Source organism: Alternaria arbusti (genome assembly GCF_024043155.1).
Source record: "Alternaria arbusti strain BMP 1465 chromosome Unknown scaffold_29, whole genome shotgun sequence".
Taxonomy (NCBI): domain Eukaryota; kingdom Fungi; phylum Ascomycota; class Dothideomycetes; order Pleosporales; family Pleosporaceae; genus Alternaria; species Alternaria arbusti.
This window is the reverse complement of record NW_026249969.1, coordinates 1-25,691: the sequence shown is the minus strand read 5'-3', so window position 1 is coordinate 25,691 and position 25,691 is coordinate 1. Positions and strand designations below refer to the sequence as shown.

At 50.6% G+C, this 25,691-nt stretch overlaps 9 protein-coding genes across 9 annotated transcripts; 7 read left to right on the top strand and 2 right to left on the bottom strand.

Moving 5' to 3' along the window:
* Positions 1–1,421: 1,421 nt before the first annotated feature.
* J4E86_011040 (uncharacterized protein) lies at positions 1,422–3,421 on the top strand (the record flags this gene model as incomplete). Its single annotated transcript, XM_051451534.1, has 4 exons — positions 1,422–1,517; positions 1,567–1,726; positions 1,773–2,525; positions 2,577–3,421. 4 exons carry the CDS (start codon positions 1,422–1,424, stop codon positions 3,419–3,421), a joined length of 1,854 nt encoding a protein of 617 aa, XP_051297234.1.
* Positions 3,422–5,527: 2,106 nt separating this feature from the next.
* J4E86_011039 (uncharacterized protein) lies at positions 5,528–7,066 on the top strand (the record flags this gene model as incomplete). Its single annotated transcript, XM_051451533.1, has 1 exon — positions 5,528–7,066. One exon carries the CDS (start codon positions 5,528–5,530, stop codon positions 7,064–7,066), a length of 1,539 nt encoding a protein of 512 aa, XP_051297233.1.
* Positions 7,067–7,702: 636 nt separating this feature from the next.
* Positions 7,703–8,581, top strand: J4E86_011038 (uncharacterized protein; the record flags this gene model as incomplete). Its single annotated transcript, XM_051451532.1, has 1 exon — positions 7,703–8,581. The coding sequence occupies one exon, from the start codon at positions 7,703–7,705 to the stop codon at positions 8,579–8,581; it is 879 nt and encodes a 292-aa protein (XP_051297232.1).
* A 545-nt stretch (positions 8,582–9,126) lies between these two features.
* Positions 9,127–10,348, top strand: J4E86_011037 (uncharacterized protein; the record flags this gene model as incomplete). Its single annotated transcript, XM_051451531.1, has 2 exons — positions 9,127–9,636; positions 9,713–10,348. 2 exons carry the CDS (start codon positions 9,127–9,129, stop codon positions 10,346–10,348), a joined length of 1,146 nt encoding a protein of 381 aa, XP_051297231.1.
* A 104-nt stretch (positions 10,349–10,452) lies between these two features.
* Positions 10,453–11,823, bottom strand: J4E86_011036 (uncharacterized protein; the record flags this gene model as incomplete). The annotated part of the gene is made up of 1 exon (XM_051451530.1): positions 10,453–11,823. One exon carries the CDS (start codon positions 11,821–11,823, stop codon positions 10,453–10,455), a length of 1,371 nt encoding a protein of 456 aa, XP_051297230.1.
* Positions 11,824–13,100: 1,277 nt separating this feature from the next.
* On the top strand, positions 13,101–14,578 carry J4E86_011035 (uncharacterized protein; the record flags this gene model as incomplete). The annotated part of the gene is made up of 4 exons (XM_051451529.1): positions 13,101–13,143; positions 13,218–13,321; positions 13,414–14,507; positions 14,557–14,578. The coding sequence occupies 4 exons, from the start codon at positions 13,101–13,103 to the stop codon at positions 14,576–14,578; spliced, it is 1,263 nt and encodes a 420-aa protein (XP_051297229.1).
* Positions 14,579–15,243: 665 nt separating this feature from the next.
* Positions 15,244–17,039, top strand: J4E86_011034 (uncharacterized protein; the record flags this gene model as incomplete). The annotated part of the gene is made up of 3 exons (XM_051451528.1): positions 15,244–15,513; positions 15,561–15,972; positions 16,060–17,039. The coding sequence occupies 3 exons, from the start codon at positions 15,244–15,246 to the stop codon at positions 17,037–17,039; spliced, it is 1,662 nt and encodes a 553-aa protein (XP_051297228.1).
* A 204-nt stretch (positions 17,040–17,243) lies between these two features.
* On the bottom strand, positions 17,244–18,058 carry J4E86_011033 (uncharacterized protein; the record flags this gene model as incomplete). The annotated part of the gene is made up of 3 exons (XM_051451527.1): positions 17,244–17,621; positions 17,671–17,809; positions 17,859–18,058. 3 exons carry the CDS (start codon positions 18,056–18,058, stop codon positions 17,244–17,246), a joined length of 717 nt encoding a protein of 238 aa, XP_051297227.1.
* A 564-nt stretch (positions 18,059–18,622) lies between these two features.
* On the top strand, positions 18,623–19,955 carry J4E86_011032 (uncharacterized protein; the record flags this gene model as incomplete). Its single annotated transcript, XM_051451526.1, has 2 exons — positions 18,623–19,283; positions 19,348–19,955. The coding sequence occupies 2 exons, from the start codon at positions 18,623–18,625 to the stop codon at positions 19,953–19,955; spliced, it is 1,269 nt and encodes a 422-aa protein (XP_051297226.1).
* Positions 19,956–25,691: the final 5,736 nt, after the last annotated feature.

Genomic DNA, 25,691 nt, shown 5'->3' with positions numbered 1-25,691 from the left:
ATAGACTACACGATCAAGATCCCTATACCATACATTAATGTCATCGTCAGGCCGATTCAAGAGGGACGGATGCGTACTCGGTGGCTGAATTATACGCCCTTGTCTGCGCGGAGCTAAAACACAAGTACTTGTGAACAGGCTTGTAGCAATCATCCCAGCTCGCGCCTTCTCCAGCTTTATCAACGGACTTTTGGATCTTCTTGCGAACTCTTCGTATGCAGTCTGCTATATATCGCCGCGTATGAATGGCTCTGGTAGCGTGTCAGTGTTAATGCCGACGCGCCGTTAGTCTACCCTGTTACCTAGGTACGTACCGAAGTAGCTCCCGTCGCGTAGTGTCCACCACAGTAGGCTTAGGAAAATCAGCTCCACGGCCTGTCAATGCCGTAAAGTAACTTTGGATATCGATTCGTCTCGTTGTTAGAGGGAGGGATCGGAGCGGTTGTCCTGGTCCCACTGGTACGTCCATGGTGTTGCTAGGTTGTTGGGGAAGGTGTACCGCGATGACGTCCTTGCGGGGCGTAGCGCGCTAACAAGTGCACGGTCGTGTCACGTCTAGGCACCTGCATCCTTCGCTGTAGGCATCGCATGTTCATCGACATCGGCTATGAGTGTGATGCGAGTGTCTTATCAAGAAAGTTGCAAGAATTCGACGACGCAACTAATCTGTGCTCGGAATGCCATGCTATCGCCACCCTGGTGTCACAGCGAGGATGCGAGATCCCGCGTGAATGCGCGTCCGTTGCACGCGACAGGACGACTTGGCGACGCGCAGAGAGGCATGCTTGCTCGAGCGCGTCGAGACCATCAAGCTTACATGCACTCTGGTTTTCTATGTATACCGCAGCGCATGTGTTGAATCCGTCCCTCGTACGAGATGAACATGCTGCTCACCGTGGTAACAGCACAAATAAACGCATCACGATTCTCCAACCACACGTCGAAGCCTAGCTCGGCCGACACCTTGGTCATCCATGTACAACAACTTGGTCATCACGTACAACAATTGCACACGCTGATGAAGCAGATAAGACCAGGAACATTTCCTTCTGGACGCCTTACCCGGAGTGTCATTTGCTCCTTTCATTAGTTCACGACCTCGGAAATGTAGTACCCCGCAACAACCCCGCACAGTATCGACTGGACCATCAATCACAGGTCAACGTTGCGGCTGTGACCCTTCGCCCCGGTGTATGCTGTCCTACTAAATCGTCCTCCACGGAGCAGCTTTGGGTCACGCACAGATGTCAGCATTGGCGACTAATACGCCCGGCGCCCGATGTCCGCTGTCGTGTGAGATGACAAGTACCCGGTGTCGATCTATAAAGTTATGATGCTTTCAGTTGCACTTTGCTGTTCCATCAGTCTCTAGCAGATTCACGACCACATTCTCAGTCTTTAGTCGAGTCGTAGCTCCGAAGATGGCGCCAGATCTGAACACGATAGGCAGCGGCAAGCAATGGGACTACTCAACGCCTGGTTCTGGCGGCTACAGCGTCCCAGACATCGTCTATAATGTGTGTTCCGATACCTCTAGTTGTTAGCAAATGACTAATCAAATTCCAGGACCCTTCGTCTCGAAAGCTCAAGGTGCTTACTATTGGAGCCGGCTTGTCTGGCATTCAAATGGCATACCAGATACAGAAACACACGCAGAATGTCGAACACGTCATCTACGAGAAGAATGCTACTCTAGGAGGAACATGGCTCGAAAACAGGTATCCAGGTACATCCACTAGTAAATCATCGCGTGAATGAGCTGACACTTACAGGTTGTGCTTGCGACATCCCGTCGCATGCCTACACCCTCAACTTCGCCCTCAACCCAGACTGGCCGCGCTTCTTCTCCTACGCACCAGACATCCAAAAGTACCTCGAAAAGGTCTGCGACGTATTCGACCTGCGCAAGTACATGACCTTCAACACCGAAGCCGTACGAGCCGAATGGCAAGACGACGTCGGCAAGTGGAAGGTCACGCTCCGCCAGACGTCATCTTCCGGTGAAGAACGAGAGTTCGAAGAGGAATGCGATCTTCTTCTCTACGCTTCCGGCATCTTGAACAACTACAAGTGGCCAGGTATCAAAGGCATCAACAGCTTCAAGGGTCGCATCGTCCACACCGCGACATGGCCGAAAGATTATCAAAGTGAGCAGTGGAGGGATGATCGCGTGGCTGTCATTGGATCTGGTGCTTCTTCCATTCAGACCGTACCGACTATGCAACCCCATGTAAAGCACATGGATATCTTCGTCCGAACCGGAGTTTGGTTCGTCCAAATCGCGAACAACTACGGCCAGAATAAGGAGTACTCGCAAGAAGAGCGCGATGAGTTTCGGAAAGATCCGCGCAAGCTCGTTGCGCATGCCAAAGATATCGAGAACCAGGTCAACGGGTTGTGGGGCGCGTTCTACGCCGGGAGTGAAGCGCAGAAGGGTGCGCAAGAGCTGTTCAGAGAGAGGATGAAGGAGTTCCTCAAGGACGAACGACTCTTGGAGGGATTTACCCCGAAGTTCGAGGTTGGCTGTAAGTTGCATACAGTTTTGAAGAAAAAGCTCCGTCACTGACTTCCTGCAGGCCGTCGCATCACCCCAGGCGACCCTTACATGAAAGCCATCCAAGAGCCCAACGTCTCCGTCCACTTCACCGCCGTAAACGAAATTACCGAAACCGGCGTCATCGGCGTCGACGGCATCGAGCGCCCCGTCGACACCATCGTCTGCGCCACCGGCTTCGACGTAACCTACCGCCCCCGCTTCCCCATCATCGGCCGCAACGGCGTCGACCTCTACGAAAAATGGAAACACGAGCCCAAAGGCTACCTCGGTCTCGCCTGCCCCGACATGCCCAATTGGCTCATATTCGTCGGCCCAACCTGGCCGGTCGAAAACGGGTCCGTCACCGGCCCCCTCCTCGCCGTCGCAGAATACACCATCCAAATCATCAAAAAGATGCAACGCGACCACATCAAATCCTGGGTCCCCCGCCAATCCATCACCGACGCCTTCAACGCCCACGCCCAGGAATGGATCAAACACACCGTCTGGAAAGGCCCATGCAGATCCTGGTACAAGAACAACGATACGGGGCGGGTCAACGCCGTGTGGCCCGGTTCCTCGAACCAGTATGCTGAGGTTATCGAGACGCCGAGGTATGAAGACTTTGAGATTGAGTATATGCATGAGAATCCTTGGGCAAGTCTGGGTATGGGGTATGCGATGAGGAATAAGTTGTTTCCCGAGGCGGATGTTAGTCCGTATTTGGCGGTGGAGAATATTGATCCGGTGTGGTTGAAGGCGGTTGGGTATGAGGGGGCGGCGGGGGTGGTGGAGAGGGTGAGGGAGAGGAGGGAGGGGGTTGAGGTTGAGAGGACGGGGGTGGATGGGGGGGTTGGGGGTGGGGATGGGAATACGCTGACATGAGGGGTCGAGGTTCGTTATGTTGATACTTCCGCGAATTGAACTGGTGCGCTGTAGACTACAACCTCGAATTCGGGGGTATCTTCCAGGCGCCAGTGTTTAATCCATCTCCAAGACCAAATAGAGCTTTATATTTCACGCGATAGTGCCGCCGTCCCAAGTTAACGATCGTTCTTTCTCCAGTGTAAGCACGTACTGCTTTGTACGGTGTGGAGAAGGTGTTGAAGCTACACGCCGTATGGACAAGCGGATAGACCAGTTAAAGTCTTTGCCGCCTGCTGGTTCCTGGATTTGAACAATTTTACGATCGAGAGCGTGATCCGGCTTTGGCTGTAGTGGTAGACGTGGTGGTAAATATGATGATGGTACGTATAGTGGTAGTGGTATTACCGATGGTCGCGCTAGTCGAGCTAGCCCCGCATCTGCCTCACCAGTGCAAGGCATGATCTCAACGGAAAGATGAGGATTCTGATTTACGCGTACGTGAACGAGGATCCTTAGTCGTAGACCAACTTTGAGGTCAAAGTTGTACTCGAAAACGCTGCTTTCGCGTCCGGTATACCGCTCCTCAGTAGGCAGCTGTCTAGCTGTATCACCAGTAATGCCGCTACTTGTGTCATTCTGGTACAAATCATAGTTCGGAAAATCATGAGTTAACCGCATGAGAGCACCGCGTGAGAACCGCGCAATCTCGGAGCGTAGGGTAGGCTTCATCGCAATCCGCACCATACAATAACCTTCGTCTTGGGTCTTAGAGGTAGACGCATCTAGAGAATCGTTGTCGATCGATGTGATTACACAGATAGAAGTATACTGAAAATCTTTCATAGCACTCTGAGGAAGGAGAACAAGGGTACCCTGCTCCCCCTCGGTATCCCAATCTCTTTCAAATCGATGTTCGCTACCGTCAACTGGACGCAGCATAACGCATAAGAAGACGCTTTCGGACCCTAGACGTTCCAGGCATGCAAGGCAGCCGTAACAAGATCTTTCCTCGTAACGGAATATAGGTAAACTCAGATGGCAACCACGGCTGGTAAGGCGGGGAGGCGAGTGATCTTCGGGTGGTGGAAATGCGGAGAAACAAGTCTTGGATAAGTTGTCGCGATTAACGACCTTATATAAGTCTGCTAGCCCCGCAGGGAGCAAATCGAGCACTGGTGTGAAGGTTTCAAAATCCAACGGCGAACTGGCTAAGAGGCTTTCTCTCTGTAAAGGTGCGTCCCAGGCAAAGAGAGTGTAGTCTTCGTCAACCCGAAGCAATTCTTCCTGAAGGCGCCGAAACGCGCGTTTGCCTTCGCCGTAAAGAAGAGGCATGTTCACACCGAGTATTCCAAAAAGGCAGTATGCCTTGTCCTCCAAGCGACTAGTCTGCCGACGTGCTGCCCATGACAGCCTTACGGCAACCGCATAACGAAGAGGATCTCCACCAGTGAGTACGTCTCGGTTGATACCAGTAAGGTATGCCAACTGGGATTGGAGGCTGTTGCGTGTTCCAAGTTCTGACCAGAGAGCGTCATAAAACTCCACGATTGGAGGCGCGATAAGCTCTTGTAATGTCCACCCGCGTGTAAACCACTTCGAATCACTTAATTCTCTGGAACCGTCTATTTCGGGGTTCTGGTAAACGTCCTCAAGGTATGCGTAACAGATGCACGCATCCTTATACCATTGGTACATAGAGTTGATGGCCTCAGATAACTCAGCGCTTGAAGTTTTGTCGATGCAACAAGTGTCAATCCAACAGTAAGCAAAACCATCGTCTTTCGCTTTCTTGCAACAGCCCGTAAGCTTTGCATAGCCTTTCTTCCCCGGTGCTTTGCCAGACAAAAGGTCCTGAAGAGTAACTTCCTCTTCCCTCCAAGTGTGAGAGAGGATGACATACTCGGGCACTCGGCTTTCCAGAAACTCGTGCACCTCTAGCGTGGTGGTGTTGAGTAGCCGCATGTTTGCGACAGGATGTTGTCAAATGCACTGTCGTCCACAAGGCTGAACAAAGTCTCAGCCGATGTACATTCGACAGCGAACGATGAATGCCATAACGGGGTTGTCGGGACCGGTCGCATGCGGCAGGGTGTGGTTCTAGGACAAAGCTGAGATTACTGAGGTATGTATTGGTGCGCCCGTGATGAGGGGCAAGGCAAGGGACGAAGATCACGTCGCGAGAAGACTTGGAAGGTGGCACAGCAAACGCACGCTAACCCAGCCTCGGTTAGCGCTATCTCACCGGTCGCCTCCGGCACCTACCCGTCCACCCGCGCAGGCCTTATCGCCAACATCACAGTGCACAATCCAGGAAACTTCAACAACAGCCAACTAGATACTATGACCGAGAAGCGGGCTGTGTCCGCGAGTGCGAGCGCTCATGTGAAGCCCCGCATCATTATCCATGGTGGTGCGGGCAATCTAACGCGCACCTCGATACCCCGTGATCGCTACGATGAGTACCGCGCCTCGCTTCTCACCATCCTCGAGAAAGCAGAGGGGCTTCTTCACAAACCAGGCTCGACCGCGCTGGACGTTGCGACCTACGCCGTCACACTTCTGGAAGATGACCCGCTATACAACTCCGGCAAAGGCGCAGTCTTCACGCGCGAGGGCAAGAACGAACTCGAATGCAGCATCATGGTTTCGAACGGCTATAAGAAACGAGGCGTCGGATGTATGCTGCTCAGCCACGTCAAGAACCCCATCAAGCTGGCGAGAGAGTTACTCATCAAAGGCGAAGAAGTAGACGGCGGTGGTGCAGCCGACCACTGCCAATATAGCGGAAAGTTCGTAGAGGGACTCGCCAAGGACTGGGGGCTCGACATCGTCGACCCAAGCTACTTCTTCACCCAGAAGAGGTGGGATGAACATCAACGCGGCCTTGCGGAAGACGCCAAGAAGGCACCGAGAGGCGTCAGCGTCGACGCCATGAGCGACTGGGTGAAGGATAACTACATTCCGCTTGGAACGTGTGGCGCGGTCGTTGTTGACAGCTTCGGTACCGTCTGCACGGCAACATCGACAGGTGGCTTGACGAACAAAGTTCCTGGACGCATTGGAGATACGCCGACCATCGGTGCAGGGTTCTGGGCTGAAGAGTGGCGCGACGAGAAGGCTGCTGGACCGCAGATGCTGTATCAGCCTACTCCCTGCGTCGCCTCGCCGATCGACAAACTATCACGAGGCGATATACGTGGGATAGTGGGCGACTGTCTACCTTCGCTTGGATCACCCTCGACACGAGCAACTACATCATCGCCAGCACAGCCATACGAGAAGCCCGTGTCGATGCGCCACGCCGTGGGTCTCTCAGGGACAGGCAACGGCGACTCGTTCCTTCGCACGTGCGCAGCACGCACTACAGCTGCCAGATCAAGGTTCTCGGGCTCATCGCTCTCCAGCGCAGCAACGTGGATGGCAGGACCTGGCGGCGAGCTTCAACGATCTGCTGGAGACCGTTGGGGCGCAACCCATGAAGGCACCGGTGGTATCATCGGCATAGAGCTTGTCGGCAGCAAAGTAACAGTAGTACAAGACTTTAACTGTGGAGGCATGTTCAGAGCATGGACTGATGACGATGGTAGCCCAAGATGTCTGGTGTTTAGGGAAGATGGCTGGGAGAGTGGGCCAAAGAATTGGGATGATCGGCGAGCGCATTGAACTCCGCAATTTGGCGGCCCGTGCAGATGACAAGCTCCAAGTCTTACTTGCTCACAAGCGTCTCGTCACTTGTGTAGAGCATTGCGCATGTCAGAGCATCTAGAAGAGAAGACGCGCCTCACATTGCGTGGACTGCACAAGTCGCGAAGTCGAGACTTCCAACGAAGAAAGATCATAATGCGCCAACGTTCGGTCGGAGCGACGCGGCCACTGCGGCTCCCATCGGCGCCACTCCGCGAGGCCGAGATGCAACATCCCGACGACGCTGTACAGCGCTAGAAGGTCCAAAAATATTCTATTCAAGCTTTAAAGCACGGACGCGTGTCAATTGCGGAGATAGCTTCGGCTCTTTGGACATCGTCATTCGCGGTAGCCCCGTGTAACCGGCACCTTGTGGCGAATCGAGAGGCTGGTTACGAGCGCTAGGTGTTAGCTGAACTATGGTCGTCCAGGTACGACAGTTTAAACCGCGCAACAACACGAGGACTATGAGTATATAGTCTCACTCTCGTTCGCATCATTCTCATCTCCATCACAACATCACCACATCTTCACAAGCATACGACACTCGCTTCGTTCATTCCAGCATCTCAACACCACTCTCTTCACGAAGCACCATCTACAACAACAACCAAAATGCGTTACACAATCTTCACCATCGCCGCAGCCGCGACCCTCGCCTCAGCGCAAACCACATCCACACCCGCCACCGCATCCCCCACAGGCACCACCATCCCCGTTGGCTCGAACTGCACACCAGGCGGCGTACCCTGCGCCCTCGGCGCCAACTGCTACGCCGTAAACTCCGGCCTCATCCCCGTCTGCGGCAACTTCCAAGCCTCATGCACGCGCGACGAGCAATGCGCGTACAACACCTGCAACCTGTCCGACGGCCTCTGCAACGGCTTCCTCGCCTCATCTTCGGCCCCATCGTCGGCGTCAGCAATGCCCACCAGCGGCGCCGTCACACCCACCAATCAAGGCCCTCAGCCCGCCCCGTCACCCACTATCGTCGCGCCCGCGGGTTCCCTGCCCCTCGGCGCGGACTGCAACCCCTACGTCAAGCCTGACCAGTGTGCCAATGGCGTGCAGTGCTGGGCTAGCAACGCCATGCTGATCGCTCGATGCGGAAACTTCAACGCCGAGTGCAGCAGCGATGATCAGTGTGCGTATAACATTTGCAGTGGCGGCCTCTGCAGGGGTTTCAAGCCGAGCAGCGAGTTTCCTGTTATGAGCTCGACGTCGATGGATGTTATGCCTGCTGCTAGCACCATGACCGGTTCGATGGCTCCTATGCCGTCTGGCACGATGGAACATATGCCCTCTGGTATTGTGCCCCCGCATATGGTTAACGGTACTATGACTATGGTGCCTACTGGAACTGCTGCTGTACCTACTGGCCCTGCCAACGCTACTTCATCTGGTCCTGCTCAGTTCACTGGTGCGGCTGCTGTTGACCGTGTTGCTGGCGGTGTTATGGCGGTTGTCTTCGGTGCTGTTGCTTGGGCTTTGTAGATCATCGGGGCGCGCGCGCCGTTGGATGTTTGCTATGTTATAGATTAATCAGCTGTATATATTTATCTTAACGTTGGAACGCTACACATACATAATGCTAAACGAAAAGATACATCTTTAACTCGTCTCGTGAGTGTCGGAGCGTCGTGATAACCGCTGTCTTCCCCGTATCGATTCTTGTTGGCACCATGTTGCTAGGCTTGGCATTTCTGTTGACGTAGACTTCGGGACGTCGCACCGCAACAACGTTTTTACACAGCACACCTCCGTGAGAGATAAAGCATACGCAATCTGGTCAAACAGCAATCGGTGTGCGCCGTCTGCCGTCCTACATGTCAGAGCGATAGTCGCCTGATCGGGTCAATGATGAGCCGAAGGGTTTGATGAGTCACGAAGTAGTATACATATATCAAACTACTCGAATGTGATAGCGGTACCAACAAAGCCGTCAAAAGTTCAGTCTTAGTACAACGACAATCTTCTTGAGCTGCTTCTGCTGATCCCGGTTATGAGTTAACTTAACCAGACACGACGCCTCGACCACAATGACAGACGTCGAAAACGCACTCCCTGTAGCCGCTCGAGCAGACCTGCGACGCTCCATCGCATCCACAAAAGACGCCTACATCGCCTCCATCCCCAAAGTCGAACTGCACATCCACATCGAAGGCATCATAAGCGCCGATCTCAAATGGAAATTCTCACAACGAAACAACCAAACTATCCTCAACCCACGAACCGGTCAACCCTTCTCTTCACTCGCCGAACTGCGAGATTCCCACGACACCTTGAAACCGCGTACGGGGAACCGCATGGACAACACAGAAGAGACGCTCTCGTTCTTCGAGGCGTATTACGGTGGTTTTGAAGTGCTGAAGACGCAGCAGGATTACTATGACCTCGCTATGGCGTACTATGAGCGTGCTGATGAGATGAATGTGCGGTATGCGGAGGTTTTCTTTGATCCGCAGGGGCATACGCGTGTAGGAACGAAATGGGAGACGATGATGCAAGGGTTTAGGGAGGCGACGTGGGATGCTGAGCAAGTTCTTAATGTACGCCCGCCCCGAGAGTCGTCCCTCTTCAATCCCTTAGAGATATGCTTTGCTGATTGCTGATTGCGAAATGCAGGTCAAGTCCAAATGGATCATGTGTTTCCTGCGCGACGAGTCACCCGAGTCCGCGATGCAACACTATGAGGCGGCGCTTCCGTACCGCGATGTGATCCTTGGTATCGGGCTTGATTCGAATGAGGTGGACAGGCCGCCTGAGCTGTTTGATGAGATCTTCGTTCGAGCACGAAATGATGGGTTCCGGATTACGGCGCATTGTGATGTGGGGAAGCCGTATCCGCTCGAACATATCCGGCAGGTGGCATGCAGTATCGCGGGCACAGGCGCGGATCGAATCGACCATGGGCTGAATGCTGCTGGTGATGCGGAGCTTATGGCGTTGATCAAAGGGAAGGGGCTTGGGATGACGATCTGTCCCTGGAGTTATATTCGGCATCAACCGATGGACGAGGTGTTTGGACGGATTCGCGCTCTCTTCGACGCCGGTATCATGGTCAGTATTGCGAGTGATGATCCGGCGTTTATGGAGGATACGTGGGTGTGGGAGAATCTGCTGGTAGTAAAGAGGTATTGCAACTTTACCAATTTGGAGGTTCAGAAGTTGGCGGAGAACGCGATTAAGATGAGTTGGGCGAAGGAAGAAGTGAAAAGCCAGTTATTGGATTTGTTGTTCGGTATCGACACCGGTACATAGATGGTTTGCAATGTCGCTACCTCGCGCTTGTACCAAAGGAAATCGATCCGATGATATCCATGTTGTGAGAGCGTGAACGCATTCGCACTACGTAGAGGAGCTCCTTACAATCTCTTCAAAACCTTAGTGTCCAAACGTAGGCGTGCGACGAGGACAAGGAAGGTGGCGAGAACACCCGTGCCCGCAGCATAAAAGATAGCAGCCCTGTACGGCTCAATCGACGTGGAGTCCGCTGCACCAGTCGCTTCAATCAACAGCCCTGCAAGGGGAGCGCCGAGGAGATAACCCGGAGTCCAGAAGAAGACCATCAGAGCGATGGATGCCGCGGCGGAATGTGGAGCGACGACTGTGACGGCGACCGGCAGGCTGACAAAGAAGCTGCCATTGGCACAACCGTTTACGATAGCGAAGACGAACAGAGGAGCCAAAGACGTGCTGACTGGCCAGATGGCTAGCATGCTCACTGAGTTGACCAGGCAGGTGATCATCAACGTGTTGAAGGCCCCGATCTTATCGCATGTCCATCCGCCCAGGATACGACCGACTGCTGTTGCAGCACCAAATCCACCAACCAGTCCAGCACCAGTCCCAGCTGACAGGCCGATCGAGCTCGCGAACAGCGGCAGGAAGAAGGGCGGTACGAATAGTGCGAAGACCGCGACTGCTCCGGCCATGGTCAGCGTGAGGAAAGGGACGTTCTTTAACAGCGACCAATCGAACCGCGAAAGCGTGCCAGTCGTCGCGCGTTCCTTCAACGCCAATGTACACGGAATCCCAGTCGCCATAATAAGAATGCCCAAGATGCGAAACGTCCACTGCAGTCCAAACTTGTCGATAAGTGCCTGCGAAGCAAGCGGAAGGACCGTCGCGCCAACACCACCACCGGCCTTGACGACGCCATTGGCAATACCCAGCTTAGAGCTGAACCACTGCAACGGCAGACTATTAGTCGCCGCATACAACAGCGACGTCCCCACGCCCATCGACAGCCCCGCAATACAGAACAACCCGCCGAGATGATCCAAGGTAAAACTCGTAGCAACCAGACTCATTCCAAAAAGAATCGTCGCGGCAAGGCCCGTGTATCGCACACCGAAAGACCTCATAACTCTTATCCCACCGATGCCAAAAGCGACCATGACAGCCATGTACAAACTGCCGACGAAAGTGATGGTGCGCAGATTGGTGTTTAGCGCAGGCGATTTCAAAATGGCGGTTTGGAGGACGCCCCATGCAGTTGTGTATCCGTTGATCCAGAAGAGGAGGAAGGAGCAGGATGCGACGACGGTCCAGCCGTAGCCGCCGTCTGGGATGGCTTCTGCTGCATCGGCGGGTGGCTGCTCGGAGTCTCCAAGGCCGGTTGAGTCAGGTTCTTGCGAGGGTGGAAAGGAGGGTTTGCTGGGGTTGAGGTGGACTTGGGAGTCTGCTGGGGAGGAGAGGTCCCGTAGGGCGAATATGGTTTGGGTTGTTGACATTTTGTGTTGACCTTGTCGTGTTGCACGGGTAGCGCCAGGCGCGTTCCTTTATGTCGATGTCCGAGCGAGAGGATCGCGGTACTTATCTACGTCATCTGCTTAACATGTAGGGCGTAAAGAGGAACGCCAGGGCGTGAGTATGCAGTGCTGACTTTTCGCTTCGAGTCAGAAATTTGTAATGCGCTACTATAACTGTACCAATTGATCCTTCGCAGTAGCGCATGGTGAGGGAGTTAGCAAAATCGGGTTTAGTGCCCGGGAAGAGTAGTAATCAAGATGCTGTAGCTTCTGTGAGTACCGTGTTGTTTGTGGGTCGCATGCGCAGGTTCTGCGTCTATGAGTCTCCCATGCGTTTTGCGTGGGCGGAAGATTCCAAGACAGCCTCGCTTGACTTAATTTGACTCAAAGTGTCTTACTTCATCTGCCGCATTTCGTCTTACCAGTAGCGAGAGTCAAAAGCGATGCATATCAGACGTACGTCTTGCTCAGTATGGTTCGAAAGGCGAGTCCAGCCAGGAGAAGTCGCAATATTGCATAGACTCAAGAACGTCTTGGTTACCTGCGGCAGATACTGCGTGGACAACGACATGGCAGAGCACGTGACCAGATTCAATGCGCCCAGGTTGAAGTCCCGGCGGTAAGAGCGTAGGCGCTAGAAGAGTGCAGGGCTGAGTAAAAGAGATACCTGACGCGAGCCACATAGAGACCACCCATCGCTCCTTCCTCGCACGGGTGACAGTGACGATGCGGGGTTTGCAACGTCTAGGTGTGACGGACAGGCTGGATGAGGGCAAGAAATGCGACAGCAGCAATGATGTGGCGCAGTATGTCGAATGTGCCACAACGTATACGTGGACGCGGATGGTTCATTTGCTGGGCACTGGGTGTGAGTTGGTGAGGGGCGGTTGCTGAGTGAAGAGGCAACCAATTCCTCTTCAGTTGGGCTTGGCGTGAGCGGAACGCGTCATAGCAAATCAATGGCTCATGCGACAGTGGCAGCGACGATGGAAAGTCTGTGAAGTGAGTGAATGCATCCGCGTGACATGTGGCGATGTTGTGAACGTCGTGTCGTGTCGTGTTCTTGATCAAGGTGTCGCCAAGGGCGGACGCGTCGGGTGCCAGACACAGCCACTAGCAATGACATAATCCCCGCCTCGGCCTGGCGGCCGCCCGCCATGCTTCCTGCCCATCGCCATCGGCAGCGCAGGCATAAGCAACGCAGCCGCGCTCTTTCCGCAACGCCCTCTACCTCATACTCTCCCCACACGCGCGCCAAGATGGGTTTCAGTCTCAACAACCCGCTGCCCTCGTCTATGAGCAGTAAGTCACATGCCGCCCGCCCTGTTTATGCGCGCCTCGTGGTCCGGTGACGTCGCTAACAGCTGTGCTCTCAGGCGAATGTCGCAAGACAGGAAAGATTCTAGCATCCTTTGTCGACCCCAGACAGGCCTTTGGCCCCGATAAGATTATCCCGCCCAATGTCCTCGCCAATGCAAAGGTAAGGACTCGATGCGCATCCGGTGTCACGAAGCTGCCCAAGCAAACACCACAGCAGACAACAACACATGATGAGATGCTGACACACCCCAGGGCCTCGCAATTCTCACAGTCTTCAAGGCCGGCTTCCTCGGCACAGCGCGATTCGGATCGGGCGTCGTCGTCGCCCGCCTCGCAGACGGGTCGTGGTCGGCTCCCACGGCCATCGGAACCATCGGCGGCGGCTTCGGCGGACAAATTGGCTTTGAGCTCACCGACTTCGTCTTCATCCTCAACGACGCATCCGCCGTCCGTACCTTTGCGCAGGCAGGCTCGCTGACATTGGGCGGCAATGTCTCCATCGCGGCGGGGCCCGTCGGTCGCAATGCCGAGGCTGCCGGCGCGGCCAGTCTGAAGGGCGTGGCTGGTATTTTCAGCTACAGCAAGACAAAGGGACTGTTCGCCGGTGTCAGTCTGGAGGGGAGCGGCATCATCGAGCGGAGAGATGCCAACGAGAAGCTGTACGGCCGCCGATGGACGGCCCGCGAGATCCTCAGCGGACAGGTTCCCCCGCCACCAGCCGCCGCGCCACTCCTGCAAGTGCTCAACTCGAGAGTCTTTGCCGGCGTAGGAGGCGCGCAGAACGTTACCAACGACGCCATGTACAACGACATCCCCGTCTACGACAACTCGCGCGACAACGTAGTATGGCAGGGCCGCGAGGGCTCGGCCATGGGCGAAGGCGTGCGCCGTGACCGCACCGGCTTCATGGGCCAGGGACACAATGACTACGAGTATAGAGACCGACCGCAGCACTCATCTACGTGGGCGGACGACGTATACGACCGACAGCCATCCTCGGCACCAGGCGGCCTCAACCGCTCGTTCTCCACACGTGCGAACCCCACCGAGACATTCGACCGCATGGACAACCGGAGCCGTTCTTCCACTTTCGGCGACGACTACTCGTACAGCGACCGCAAGCCTGGCCGACCAACGGCGCCAAAACCAGTATTCGGACAGACAACCGGGCAGAAGAAGGCAGGACTGCAATCCGACCAGGCAATTGCCAAATTCACCTTTGACGCAGATCAGCCGGGCGATCTCGGCTTTAAGAAGGGCGAGATCATCACAATCCTGAAGAGGACGGACAACGAGACCGACTGGTGGACAGGCAGAGTCGGAAGCCGAGAGGGCATCTTCCCAAGGTAAGTCGCACAGGCCATGCCATCATAAACACTTCGCTGACTGCCACAGCAACTACGTCGAGACCGTATAAAGTCGTTCCTGAGATACCACAACCCGACCACGTAGACTGTCACACCTCCTTTCATTTCTAGTCTAGCGACATTCTTCACCTCCTTTTCGAGCGGTCGGCATTTAGCACCTTGCTTGCTTTCGCATGGCCTGGCGTTTCTTCTCTGAGTCCGTTATCAGTTCTCCTTGTTGCCTCTATCCCAGATACCTACGTAGCGAAAGAAGTCGTTGAATCACGAGATACAGTAAGGTTCATTGTCATGTGTGGAGTACGGACGAGAACCATTTGGAGTTACCCCGATTGCCGAGGTGGAGCTGGTCGGCTGAACATCGTATCTATGACCCAGCGATCGCTCCAACCCCCGCCTCAGGCTGCCCCTCATGTTCACCCTCCGCGGTATGCGCATCGGCAGGACAATACCCTGCATTAACCTACAGACATGTCGTGAAATGTGAAGCTACGCTAATGTGGAAGGTGCTTAGAACAAATGCTCGATAGCTACCCCACTTGGTCGTTGGGTAGCTTCGAAGCTATCAACGGCGACAACCCTCAACGTCATTCCGCGGCTGCATATCTTAACTCCGGAACCGCTCTCATGCCCAACTTGCTGCGATACCTCCCCTCAAACACCAAATACTTGCCGATAACTGCCTTTGTCTCCTCTGTAATCAGCTCAAACCAAAATCATGACGACATCATCGTGGGAAGAGATCGCTAGTAAGAAGCGCGAAGCTATCTTAGCTGCCATACCCTCGGAATGGCGACTGGAGAAGTTGCCATCAGTAGAAGAACAGGTCGATGTCACAGACTATGTGAAGCAGTACTTCAGCAAGCAAGAGCTCGACATCACTGAAAGCAGCGCCGATGTGATCGCAAAGACCGTGGCTGAGGGAAAGTGGACTGCTGAAGAGGTCACGAGGGCATTCTGCCACAGAGCTGCAGTTGCGCATCAACTGGTACGTCGCACATCTGATACGTGCAGTGGATGATGCTAACCGATTAGCTATCATGTCTTCACGAAATCTTCTTCGATGCCGCCATCCGGGACGCAAAAGAGCTCGACGCATACTACGCAAAACACAAAAAGACCATCGGTCTCCTGCACGGCGTACCCATCTCACTCAAAGACCAGTTCCATGTCAAGGATGTCGAGACCAGTATGGGCTACGTCGGCTGGATTGGCACCTTCGAAGGCAAGAAGGGTACTGGCAAAGAGAAGGTGTTCGAGAGTGAGATGGTGAAGATGCTGCGCAAGGCGGGAGCTGTGTTGTACTGCAAGACCAGTGTGCCGCATACGCTGATGAGCGGAGAGACGATCAACAACATCATCGGGTTTACGCTTAACCCGAAGAATAGGAATCTTACGGCTGGTGGTAGCTCCGGCGGCGAGGGCGCGTTGATTGGTATGAGAGGATGTAAGTGGACTACCGTCTGAGTTATGGCAATCGCCATGAGCGTTCGCGTTCAAGACGAAGAGACTGTGGGTCGCTGACATTGCACAGCGCCATTAGGATTCGGTACTGACATCGGCGGCTCCATCCGCATCCCCGCCGCCTTCAACGGCCTCTACGGCATCCGCCCCTCCACAGGCCGCCTCCCCTACGAAGGCATGGCAAACTCCATGGACGGCCAAAACACCGTCCTCTCCGTCGTCGGACCCCTCGCCACAAACGCAGCCTCCCTGCGCCTCGCCTGTCAAGCCCTGCTCGAGCAAAACCCCTGGCTCCACGACCCCCTCGTCCACGAAATCCCATGGCGCCCGGGCCAAGAAGCCGAGATCAAGTCCGCAAAGAAACTCTCCTTCGGTTTGTTAATGACAGATGGTGTTGTGAATCCCACGCCCCCCGTCCGCCGCGCTATTGAGACAGTTGTGGAAGCCCTGCGTTCTGCTGGTCATGAAGTCATAGACTGGCAACCCCCCTCCCACCGTACCATCAACGACGTCGGCTTCCGCCCCTGGATCTACGACGCGGGTAAAGACGTTAAATCCGCGTTTGCGCTTTCGGGCGAACCCATGGCGCCGCAAGTTACGTTTTACCAAGGTGTCGAGAAAGAGTTTTCGGCTACGGACATCGCGGCCACGAATGTGGAGTTGAGGGCGCTGAGGAAGGAGTACATGGAGTATTGGAATGGTACTGTGGATAAAACGAGTACGGGGAGGCCTGTTGACGCGGTGATTTGTCCGCTTGCGCCGTTTCCGGCGGCGAGGAGGGAGAGGTTTAGGTATTATGGGTATTCGACTTGGGTTAATGCTTTGGATTATACGAGTGTTGTTTTGCCGGTTACGACTGTGAATAAGGGCGTTGATGGGAGGGAGGTGGGGTATACGGCGCTGAGTGAGATGGATGGGGGTATTCAGGACGACTACGACCCCGAGATATATGACGGCGCGCATATTAGTGTGCAGCTTGTTGGACGGAGATTGCAGGAGGAGAAGATGATTGCTGTTGCGGAGGTTGTAGGTAGTGTGATCGGGAAGTAGACAGCGAAGGGCGCTGTGTTCGCAAGTCTGCATACACTCTCGCGACATGGTACTGTAGGAGAGCTGCTAGAACTGCTCGAGTGGATAGTGACATATACTAAGAAGACTATAGATCCGAAAGCAACATGGAAATAGTAAAACAGACGAACCCGGGAACTCCTCTCTACCAGTGTGTACCGAACAAAATCCGACATGCGTCTGGTACTATCTCAGCAGAGCCTTCTGACTGCTTACGGAATGGAAGCGCGTCGCAGGGTTCGCGAGGAGCGTGTCAAAGGGCGGGTCGTCCAGAACGTAGAGACGTCGCCCGACGCCAGCGTCGCTACCGGGCACGGGAAACGAAAGATCCACGAAGCCACCGGTAGAAACGAAACGCTTCGAGTCCCATACGATGGACTTTACCATCACAGTATCGGAGCGGGTAGTGAGTCCAAGACGACCAACGACCTTAGAAGAGATGAAGTTGTCGTAGACTTGTCGCGGAGAGATGACACAGATGGCGTCAGGTTCCTCGGTCAATTTAGATATGACTGGAACCTTCCGCATCGCTTTCAGCAACGGTTTGATCTCTGCCCAAGATACCTTGCGCATTGTCAGTGAAGGCATACCCGCGATCGGTGTGTTGGCTCACAATGTTGACACGGTTGGGACGCCCTGTCGCTTCTGAAAAACGAGCCTGTCTTGACGCTGAAATGGGTAACGCACCACCTGACGCTATGCTCGCCATAGCCTTTGCGAAATCGCCATGACATGAGAAGACAGCGTACTTTCTGGCCCTTCGTCAGTGAGTCCCACACATGTGGCATGAGAGGCACTCACATGTAACAGCTGTTGACCTTATCTGCGACGTGTCCGTTGATTTGCAGCGTATTGTCGAAGGCCTTGTTCCCGATAACTGCTGACTGATGCGTCACTCGCTTTGCGCCTTTACCACTCTCCAACACAGACATCGCTGATTTATCTTCGCCTTTGGAGTCGCGAATGGTACGGCCGACATCACTTCTGTAGAAGCTGCTCATAATTCGAAGACAAAGTGCAGAGCAGAAAGGAAGAGAGCAAAACGACGGGCTCAGCTGGGGGCGACCAGCTTTGCGAATCCCGGGGGCGCATCCGGTTCATGTCCGCAACGAACGCGGGATGTGGCAATTCAAGAAACCCTACAGGTCGCCCAACACGCATGCGCGTAATCGCGGGGATACGCTGTCACGTGTGGGTGGTCTCGCCGTCCAGATGATTTGCCGCGTCGCTACCGGTCAATTGAGACGGGCATAGCGCGTAACAGGCACGAGCGACGCCCCTGCCACTTCCGGTCGCGTTGATGATGCGCAAGCTGGAGATCTGCCCCACTTCATCTTTCCAACGTGCAGCAGCGCCCATGCGAACGTCTTGATGTACAACTAACGTCGCAGTTACACGGAAACGAAGCTCCACAATACCATCCACATCGCGCGCTTTTTGCGCACCATGACTTCCAAGTAGAGCGTTGCATTTGCCAAGCGCCTGCCCTAGCGCTACCTGGCGCATGTCGAAGTTGCGGGCGCCTACAAGGCTGATTGCGACGGAATCGCCTCGGTTCGCGCACGATGGGTAACACCTACGACTTAGTGCAACAGCTTCTCAAGGACCACCCTTCTAAGGCGGCCGAGCTCCTGATGATCTATCTTCAAGACGAAGTAATATGCGCAGCGACCGAGCGTTATATAGGGCAGCACCCACCGCAACGAATTTCCAACGCGCCATCTGGACAGCAGTACGAATCCCCAACGTTACGCGGACATCATCGCAACTCCTCTCTACAACAAGCGTCGGTACGACACGATGCTCAAAGTGCCAGACATAGCATGCAAACCCCTCCCACCAGCGCGGGCTCGGTCAAGTCGCACACTTCCGGTCTCGCGGCCGCCGGCATGGAAAAGATATCTTTCCTCTCGTGCGACGATGATGGCGCGGATCAACCAGTCATAGCAAGACGTGCGCCAGGGAGGTACAACCTGATTGGCGATGGAGTGGCGTACGGACGCGGCCTTAGTACCGGGCAATTCGAGGTGGACGAGTCAATACTAGTGCACACATCTTCTGGAGCGGCGAAGTGGGTGGCTGTCAAGGCCGCCGTGAACCTGACATGGCGCCGTCGCAATGAATTCAAGACAAATATGGACACGTTCTACGTCGTGTCAGCAAGGCTGCTCGATAGCGATGTCGTTCTGGGATCTGAGGAGTCCATGGAGCGCCAATTCCCCTCAGGTCAGTCCCACACATTCCGATCAGTGTCGGCACAACCAGGCTGATTTGTCTGTCGCGACAGCAGACGTTCAAGAAGCGCATTCTCCGCAAGATCGCTACCCATCGGGCTTTGTCCGCGAATTTGATCAAGCAGTTCCGCCGCCAGCGCCGACTGCGCCGATGCATCCATACCAACCCTCGTATCAGTCACCGCCTCCCGACGTGCAACGAGCATTCGGGCGCGTGGGTGCAATGCAAGATGTACAACGCGTGCGACAGTCAGGGCCACCCACCCAAGCTGCACCATCAGCGCCCGCGAACTACAGTCAGCAGAGGGATGCCTCCATGCCCATTGCAAGTCAAGACGATCCGAGCGACGAGCTCGAAATTGAAGGTTACTGGGGCAGAATGCCGATCAGCATGTCAGTCGATATCAGCGGTTCGGGAGAGCAGTTCTTCCAAGCCTTTCAATGTATGGCCATAGACCGGAAGCGCGGTGATAACTTGGACAGGCAGAGACTGGCAATATTGTTGAGAGCGGACGAGGAAGGCCCCGAGGAAGAAGCCTACCGCGTTAGTCTTGATCAAGGTGCACTGGAGAAGCGCTGGAAGCTGGTCGTGAGATGGATTCGAAAGAACAAGAACTCGGAAGAACCGCATCTGTATGCGACGGTCGAGATTGCGGACGGGTGATGAATCTCATGTCGCGCAGTTCTGCCAGACATCGTCAGGCCACCAGATCCACAGGCACAGAGCGGATCGGCTCAAGACAGATTACCACAATGCGCACGTCAGCGTTATTGCGCGCGGCGAGCCAGGCGCACGAAGTTTAGGCCATCGCGCGCAAGGCGACCAGTCTCAGAAAGCGCATCGCGACCAGGGCGAAGACCAGTTTAGAGGGTGCTGCTCTACACACTATTACTGCCCCACATCGCGCAAAAACGTATAAGAGTTCAGAACGAGGCGCACGAAAAGAGAGGTACGCGAAGAAGAGAATCGCAGAAGACAGCGCGTAAGAAAGACGTAGAACAAAGACGTGAGAAGAAAGTATAGAAGAAAAGAGTAGAAGAGAAGGTAAAGTGCGTAAAGGTTAGCGTGTATAACGTATAGTAGTACTATTAGATATAGTATAGAATATATTATACTAACTTTATTAGAATAGAGAATAACAGACTATTATTATACAAATTCTAGTACGTGCGCAGTAATAAGTGCAATATTAGTAACCTTACTATAGTTAGAAACCTAAATAGAGTCTATTTAGGTTAAATAGTCCGTACGCAGATCTCTATATTAGACTCTATTTAAGATATACCTAAATAGAGTATTTTTAGGTAGAAAGTTCTAGGTCTAGTAGACCTAGAAGTATCTACTACTAGATATATCTGCTATTATTATACTAGTAGGTCTTATAGACCTACTTATATTATAAAAAACTTATTTTATTATAGTACTTATAGGTCTATAAGACCTGTTTATATAGTATAAGATATATTTCTACTTATATTTATAGGTCTAGTAGACCTATTTCTTACTTTTAATACGTATTCTAGTAGTAGTAGTTCTTATTATAGCTTCTATAGTTACTAATTATAAATTATTTTACTTAAGAATAAAATACTCTAACTATCTAGTATCTCTATCTAGTATTACTAAGTACTATTAAAAAGTAAGAGTTTAAATCTCTATACTAACGCTTCTTTATTCTACTTTATAAAGCTATCTATTAGCTATACGCTATTTATAAGACTTTTTCTATTCTATACTTTATATACTAACCTCTTTATAGTTATTATATCTTCTAGCTACTTTAGAGTATAGTAGTATAATAGCGCTAGTAGCTACTATACCTGCCTTAAGCTATATAATAATAGCTGCCTTATTATCTCTCTAATTACTATATATATTCTTATTCTTTTTCTTCTCTCTTCTCTATATATATATACTTTACTAACTATACGTATTCTAGCTTATTACTATATATAGTAAGCTACCTACTATCTATAAAGCTAATAATATAGTATAAGATAGTAATACTATAATTAATAACTACGATAAGCGCGAGTACGTACTATATCTTAATAATATTAGTCTGTTTTGTAGTGCGCTAGATATATAGTTTAACTCTAAAGTTCTCTATAAAATTTTTACGTACATTCTATCTTATCTATTATTTTCTATACTAATATATTCTAAGGTATAAAGCTAGATTTTAGAGAGACTATTATAGAGAGAGTAGAACTTCTCTTAGAGGCTGTAGTAATAAGTTCTACGTAGATTGTTCTAAGTTTCTAATATACTAACTTTATTAGAATAGAGAATAACGGACTATTATTGTGTAAATTCTAGTACGTGCGCAGCAATGTTAGAGTGCGATATTAGTAACCCGCAGTGCAATATTAGCAGGCCTAGGTGCGATATCGCTAGGTGCAAGACTAATATCGGCGGCAGCAGGTGCAATATTAGCAGGCCTAGAAGCGATATTAGACGTCTAATATCGCCTATTTTAATCTAAAATAGCAATTAAAATTATTCTAACCGCAACATAAATACGTAGATAAGACTACTCTTAAAATTATAACTATTTTAGAAACCTTATAATTCTAGAAGCGCTCTTTATTACTATACCGCTTGCAGGCGTAAACTTAAGATAAGCTCTCTTAGGTATAATAACGTCCGTAAGTGCTATCCTAGAATTGTACACATTTTAAAAACCTTACAATTCTAGAAGCGCCTCTTTCTAGTACGTAGCTCGCAGTTATTAACCTAAGTTAAAATCTATTAAATACCTAGCTATGCGTAATTACAGCTCTAGACTAGTACAGACTTTAAAAACCTTACAATTCTAGAAGCGCTCTTATCGTAATCGCCGAACGCTATTTCTTATACTCTACAATAATACTAAGAACTATAACCTTACAAATCCTAAACACCTTATCCTAAGCGGACTTACTTACTACGCTGTTCTCCTTTGTACTACTATCTATAATTCTTAACGTGCTGTTAAGTAGCGCTAATAGATTAGTACTCTAGAAACAATGTAGCTTCTTAAGAAAAGCATATTCTATTAGTAGATCCCGGTTATAAACACACTCGACCACTAACTGCTTAATTCTTATTACTAACTTAATAGCTAGCTTGTTGCATTTAAACACTATTTCCGCCTACTATACGACGCGCGCTTGCGTAATCTTCCTCTTAACCTAGTCGTTTAGATTTATACTATGCAGTAGCAACGCAAAGATACTAATTGTTCTAAATCGCTTCTTAAGAATATTCTAGCGCTTACTCTAATCTAGGTACTTCCTAAACTTAACCTAAAGCTTTCTATTCTCCTCTTTTATAGCTATTCTCTCTAAATCTTCTTTATGCGTAAGCGCGAATAATATCTTCTTTGCAACACTACTGTACCTTCGCCCTCTTTAACCTATGCCTATGCTCCGTCTTCTTATTTCCTTATATATCCGCTTATATTCCTCGTAAAACGTGTCTATCTTCTAACGTTGCCGCATTTAACTCGCTATCGTGTTAGCGTAAGTTCGCTAGACCTTAAAGTACTTCTTTTTTAACTTGTTAGTGCCTAATCCTGCTTATATTTCTAGTAGTGCTATATTAAGAGTCTATGCTAACTATTAAGTGAGCTGCGTACTTAGTACACAAGATGCAAAACTAAAACCCTTATCTTCGTGTAGTTCTAGATCGTCGAAGAGCTGTAAACTCTTCGCTCTCTGTCGCTTCTATAAAACAAAGATAGTAGCCTAATTCTTAAACACTTCTATCGTCTCTACTACTCTCGCTATTTTAATTATGTAAGTAATTATATTTAAGCCCGCGTTTAGTAAGCGTTAAGCCTATTAATAATAACGCTGCTCTTCCACTAATATTACCTCCGGATTTCGTATAGTTTTCTAATCCTAAGTGCTTGCGATTATTTGCACTAGTTAAAGGTTAAGGCGATTAACTATATTCTTGTTAACTTGCTTAGTTATCTTTTCCCGCTTGCGCTTTAATTCTAGCTACGTGTTAGGCATGTAATTATCGTTCGCGTCTTAACTGTGTAGCTCTTCCTAGGCATCTTTATTCTATACGCTTCTAAGTAGATAGTCGTAATTGTAATTAAGAACCTTAAGAAGTTTAGGCTTAGAAATGTTTTAATACATCTAACGCAGCGCGTCTATAGAGCTCTGTAATACAAACGCCGTGCACGGAATTAAGTTATCTAGAAGATAAATAAACGTTGCTAGTTTTGTGCTAGAGAGGCCGTTCTAGACTACTCGCCTAATTGCTTACAGATCTAGCGCGTCGTCTGCAATAATATTAGAAATAACGTAGAATATAGGATAAGCCGACATGTCTACTAGCTGTAGTCGTGTTATTATACGCTGTATTAAGCGAACGCAGAAGAGTATTTCCGCGCAGTTAAGCTAGAAAGACAGATCTACTAACCCCGCATCTATGCCTCTTCTAGTTAGCATACAGCCGCGACTTTGTTTTAGATACACTACTTAGTGTCTACTACGCTCTCGCGAAACTGCGGTATAGTTTTTATTTTAATCTAAAATTTAGATTTAAATCATCTCTTTTGCGTTCACTAACGCACTACCTAACATGTTAATTCTAAAACAACTTATCTATAACTACGAGCATAGAGCTCTAATTTACTCTGTCTATAGCATCGTCGTTCTGCTTTAAACTATCTTGTCTTATTTTAAAGACTAACATCGAACTAACGTTACTGCGCCTAAACGCCGTCTTATTCTTAGCGCTATCACGGCTTTATAAGAAGAACTTAATTTAAAGACTAAGTATAGCGATTTTAATATTCTATTAATAGCAATCTCTATTATTTATAGTCTTACTATCTACACGAAGTCTTATTGCTGCAATTAATATAGTGCTATTACAGAAGGCGCTAATGCTAGCAGTAATATACAGTCGTATCTGCAAAACTAACACGCCTTGTTTAGATCGAATTTACTATAATATATAAGCAGCACTAAGTAGTATTTCTCCTACGTTAGAGAGGTTACTAGCTAACGCTTCTTTATAGGCGTTCTAGCTACCTGCTAAAACACTAGTCTTGTTAAACACTTTAAGGTGTACAAAGCTAACGCATCTAGCTATAGTAACATAGAACTAGATATCGCGACACTCTTGTCTAACACTCCTATCAACTAGAGCAGCAGTCTACCTTAACCTAAATCCCTACCTAAAGCCGCTAATACTATACTACACTATGCGCAGGTTACTACACCGCTATAAACTATATCTTCTCTTCGCGAGCAGCTATAGGTAGCTAAGCAGTAGGTAGCAAGTAAGCGGAACGAATCTCTTGCACAGGTCTTAATCCGCCCTAACGTGTCTACAAATCTATAGGTTATATATACGTCGTTTCTTACTATATTAGAGGGCATGTTATAGAAGCGTGTAGCATTATACACTGCGCCTCTAGCAGGAAAATCAGACTATAAGATACACTTGCTTTACAACGTAGTAAAGACTATAGCCTAAACCTAGTAGAATGTTATAGCTTAGAGTAGTTAGTATGCTCGCATCTGCGTAGTCAAAGAACACTCTTAAGATATTCTACTGCATCTACTCGCGCCTTACTAGAACTTTAACCTTCGCTATGCCACCACTATATAAAAGATATTCCTCTTCTTCTATCGCGTAGTTAAGCAACGTTACTCTGCGCTATTAACGTTACGCCTGTTACAATCTAACCTAAGAGGCACCCCGGGGGTCAGCGTAATCACTTTAAAGGATTGTACGGCACAGTTGTAAGAGTGCAGCACAGGAACTGCGCCGCAGTTACGTAACTGCTCGTCTACAAGTAGGACAGCGCTAGTCCTATACGAGCGCTTGTCTACAAGCATAAGCAGTTAGACTAATAACTAGTAAGACACATTACTGCTCGTCTACAATCACTTACACGCTCGTCTACGAGCGCAACACTTATTAAGTATATAGCTTAGACACTAAACTCTTATAGCTTAGTGTGTTTAACTTCGTACAAGACTCTAGTATTTAATCTAAGAATTATACTTCTTTCTTAACCTCTCGTGATATTACATCGTTCTACTAAACGTGCTATTATACTCTTGTACTATTACATTAATCTTCTAATCGTGCTAGTACACTAACCTGTCCGGCGCACTCGCTTATACCCTAAGAACTAACTCTTAGGTTATCTTAGAACAACCTTCACACTTTAAACACTCTTAAGATAAGTAATACCGCAATAGACACCTCTGCCGATTTCTACGTCTCTAGAGCCCCTGTTCAAGGCAACAAGCCTAACACCTACCCAATATGAGGCCGGGTGTGAGGCCTTACATTCGCTTAAAGTGGCTTAGCGCTAGGGTTTCCCGCTTTTCGCGAGGAAATTCTGACCCCCAACACCCAGCCCATCTACCCCCCAACACCCAG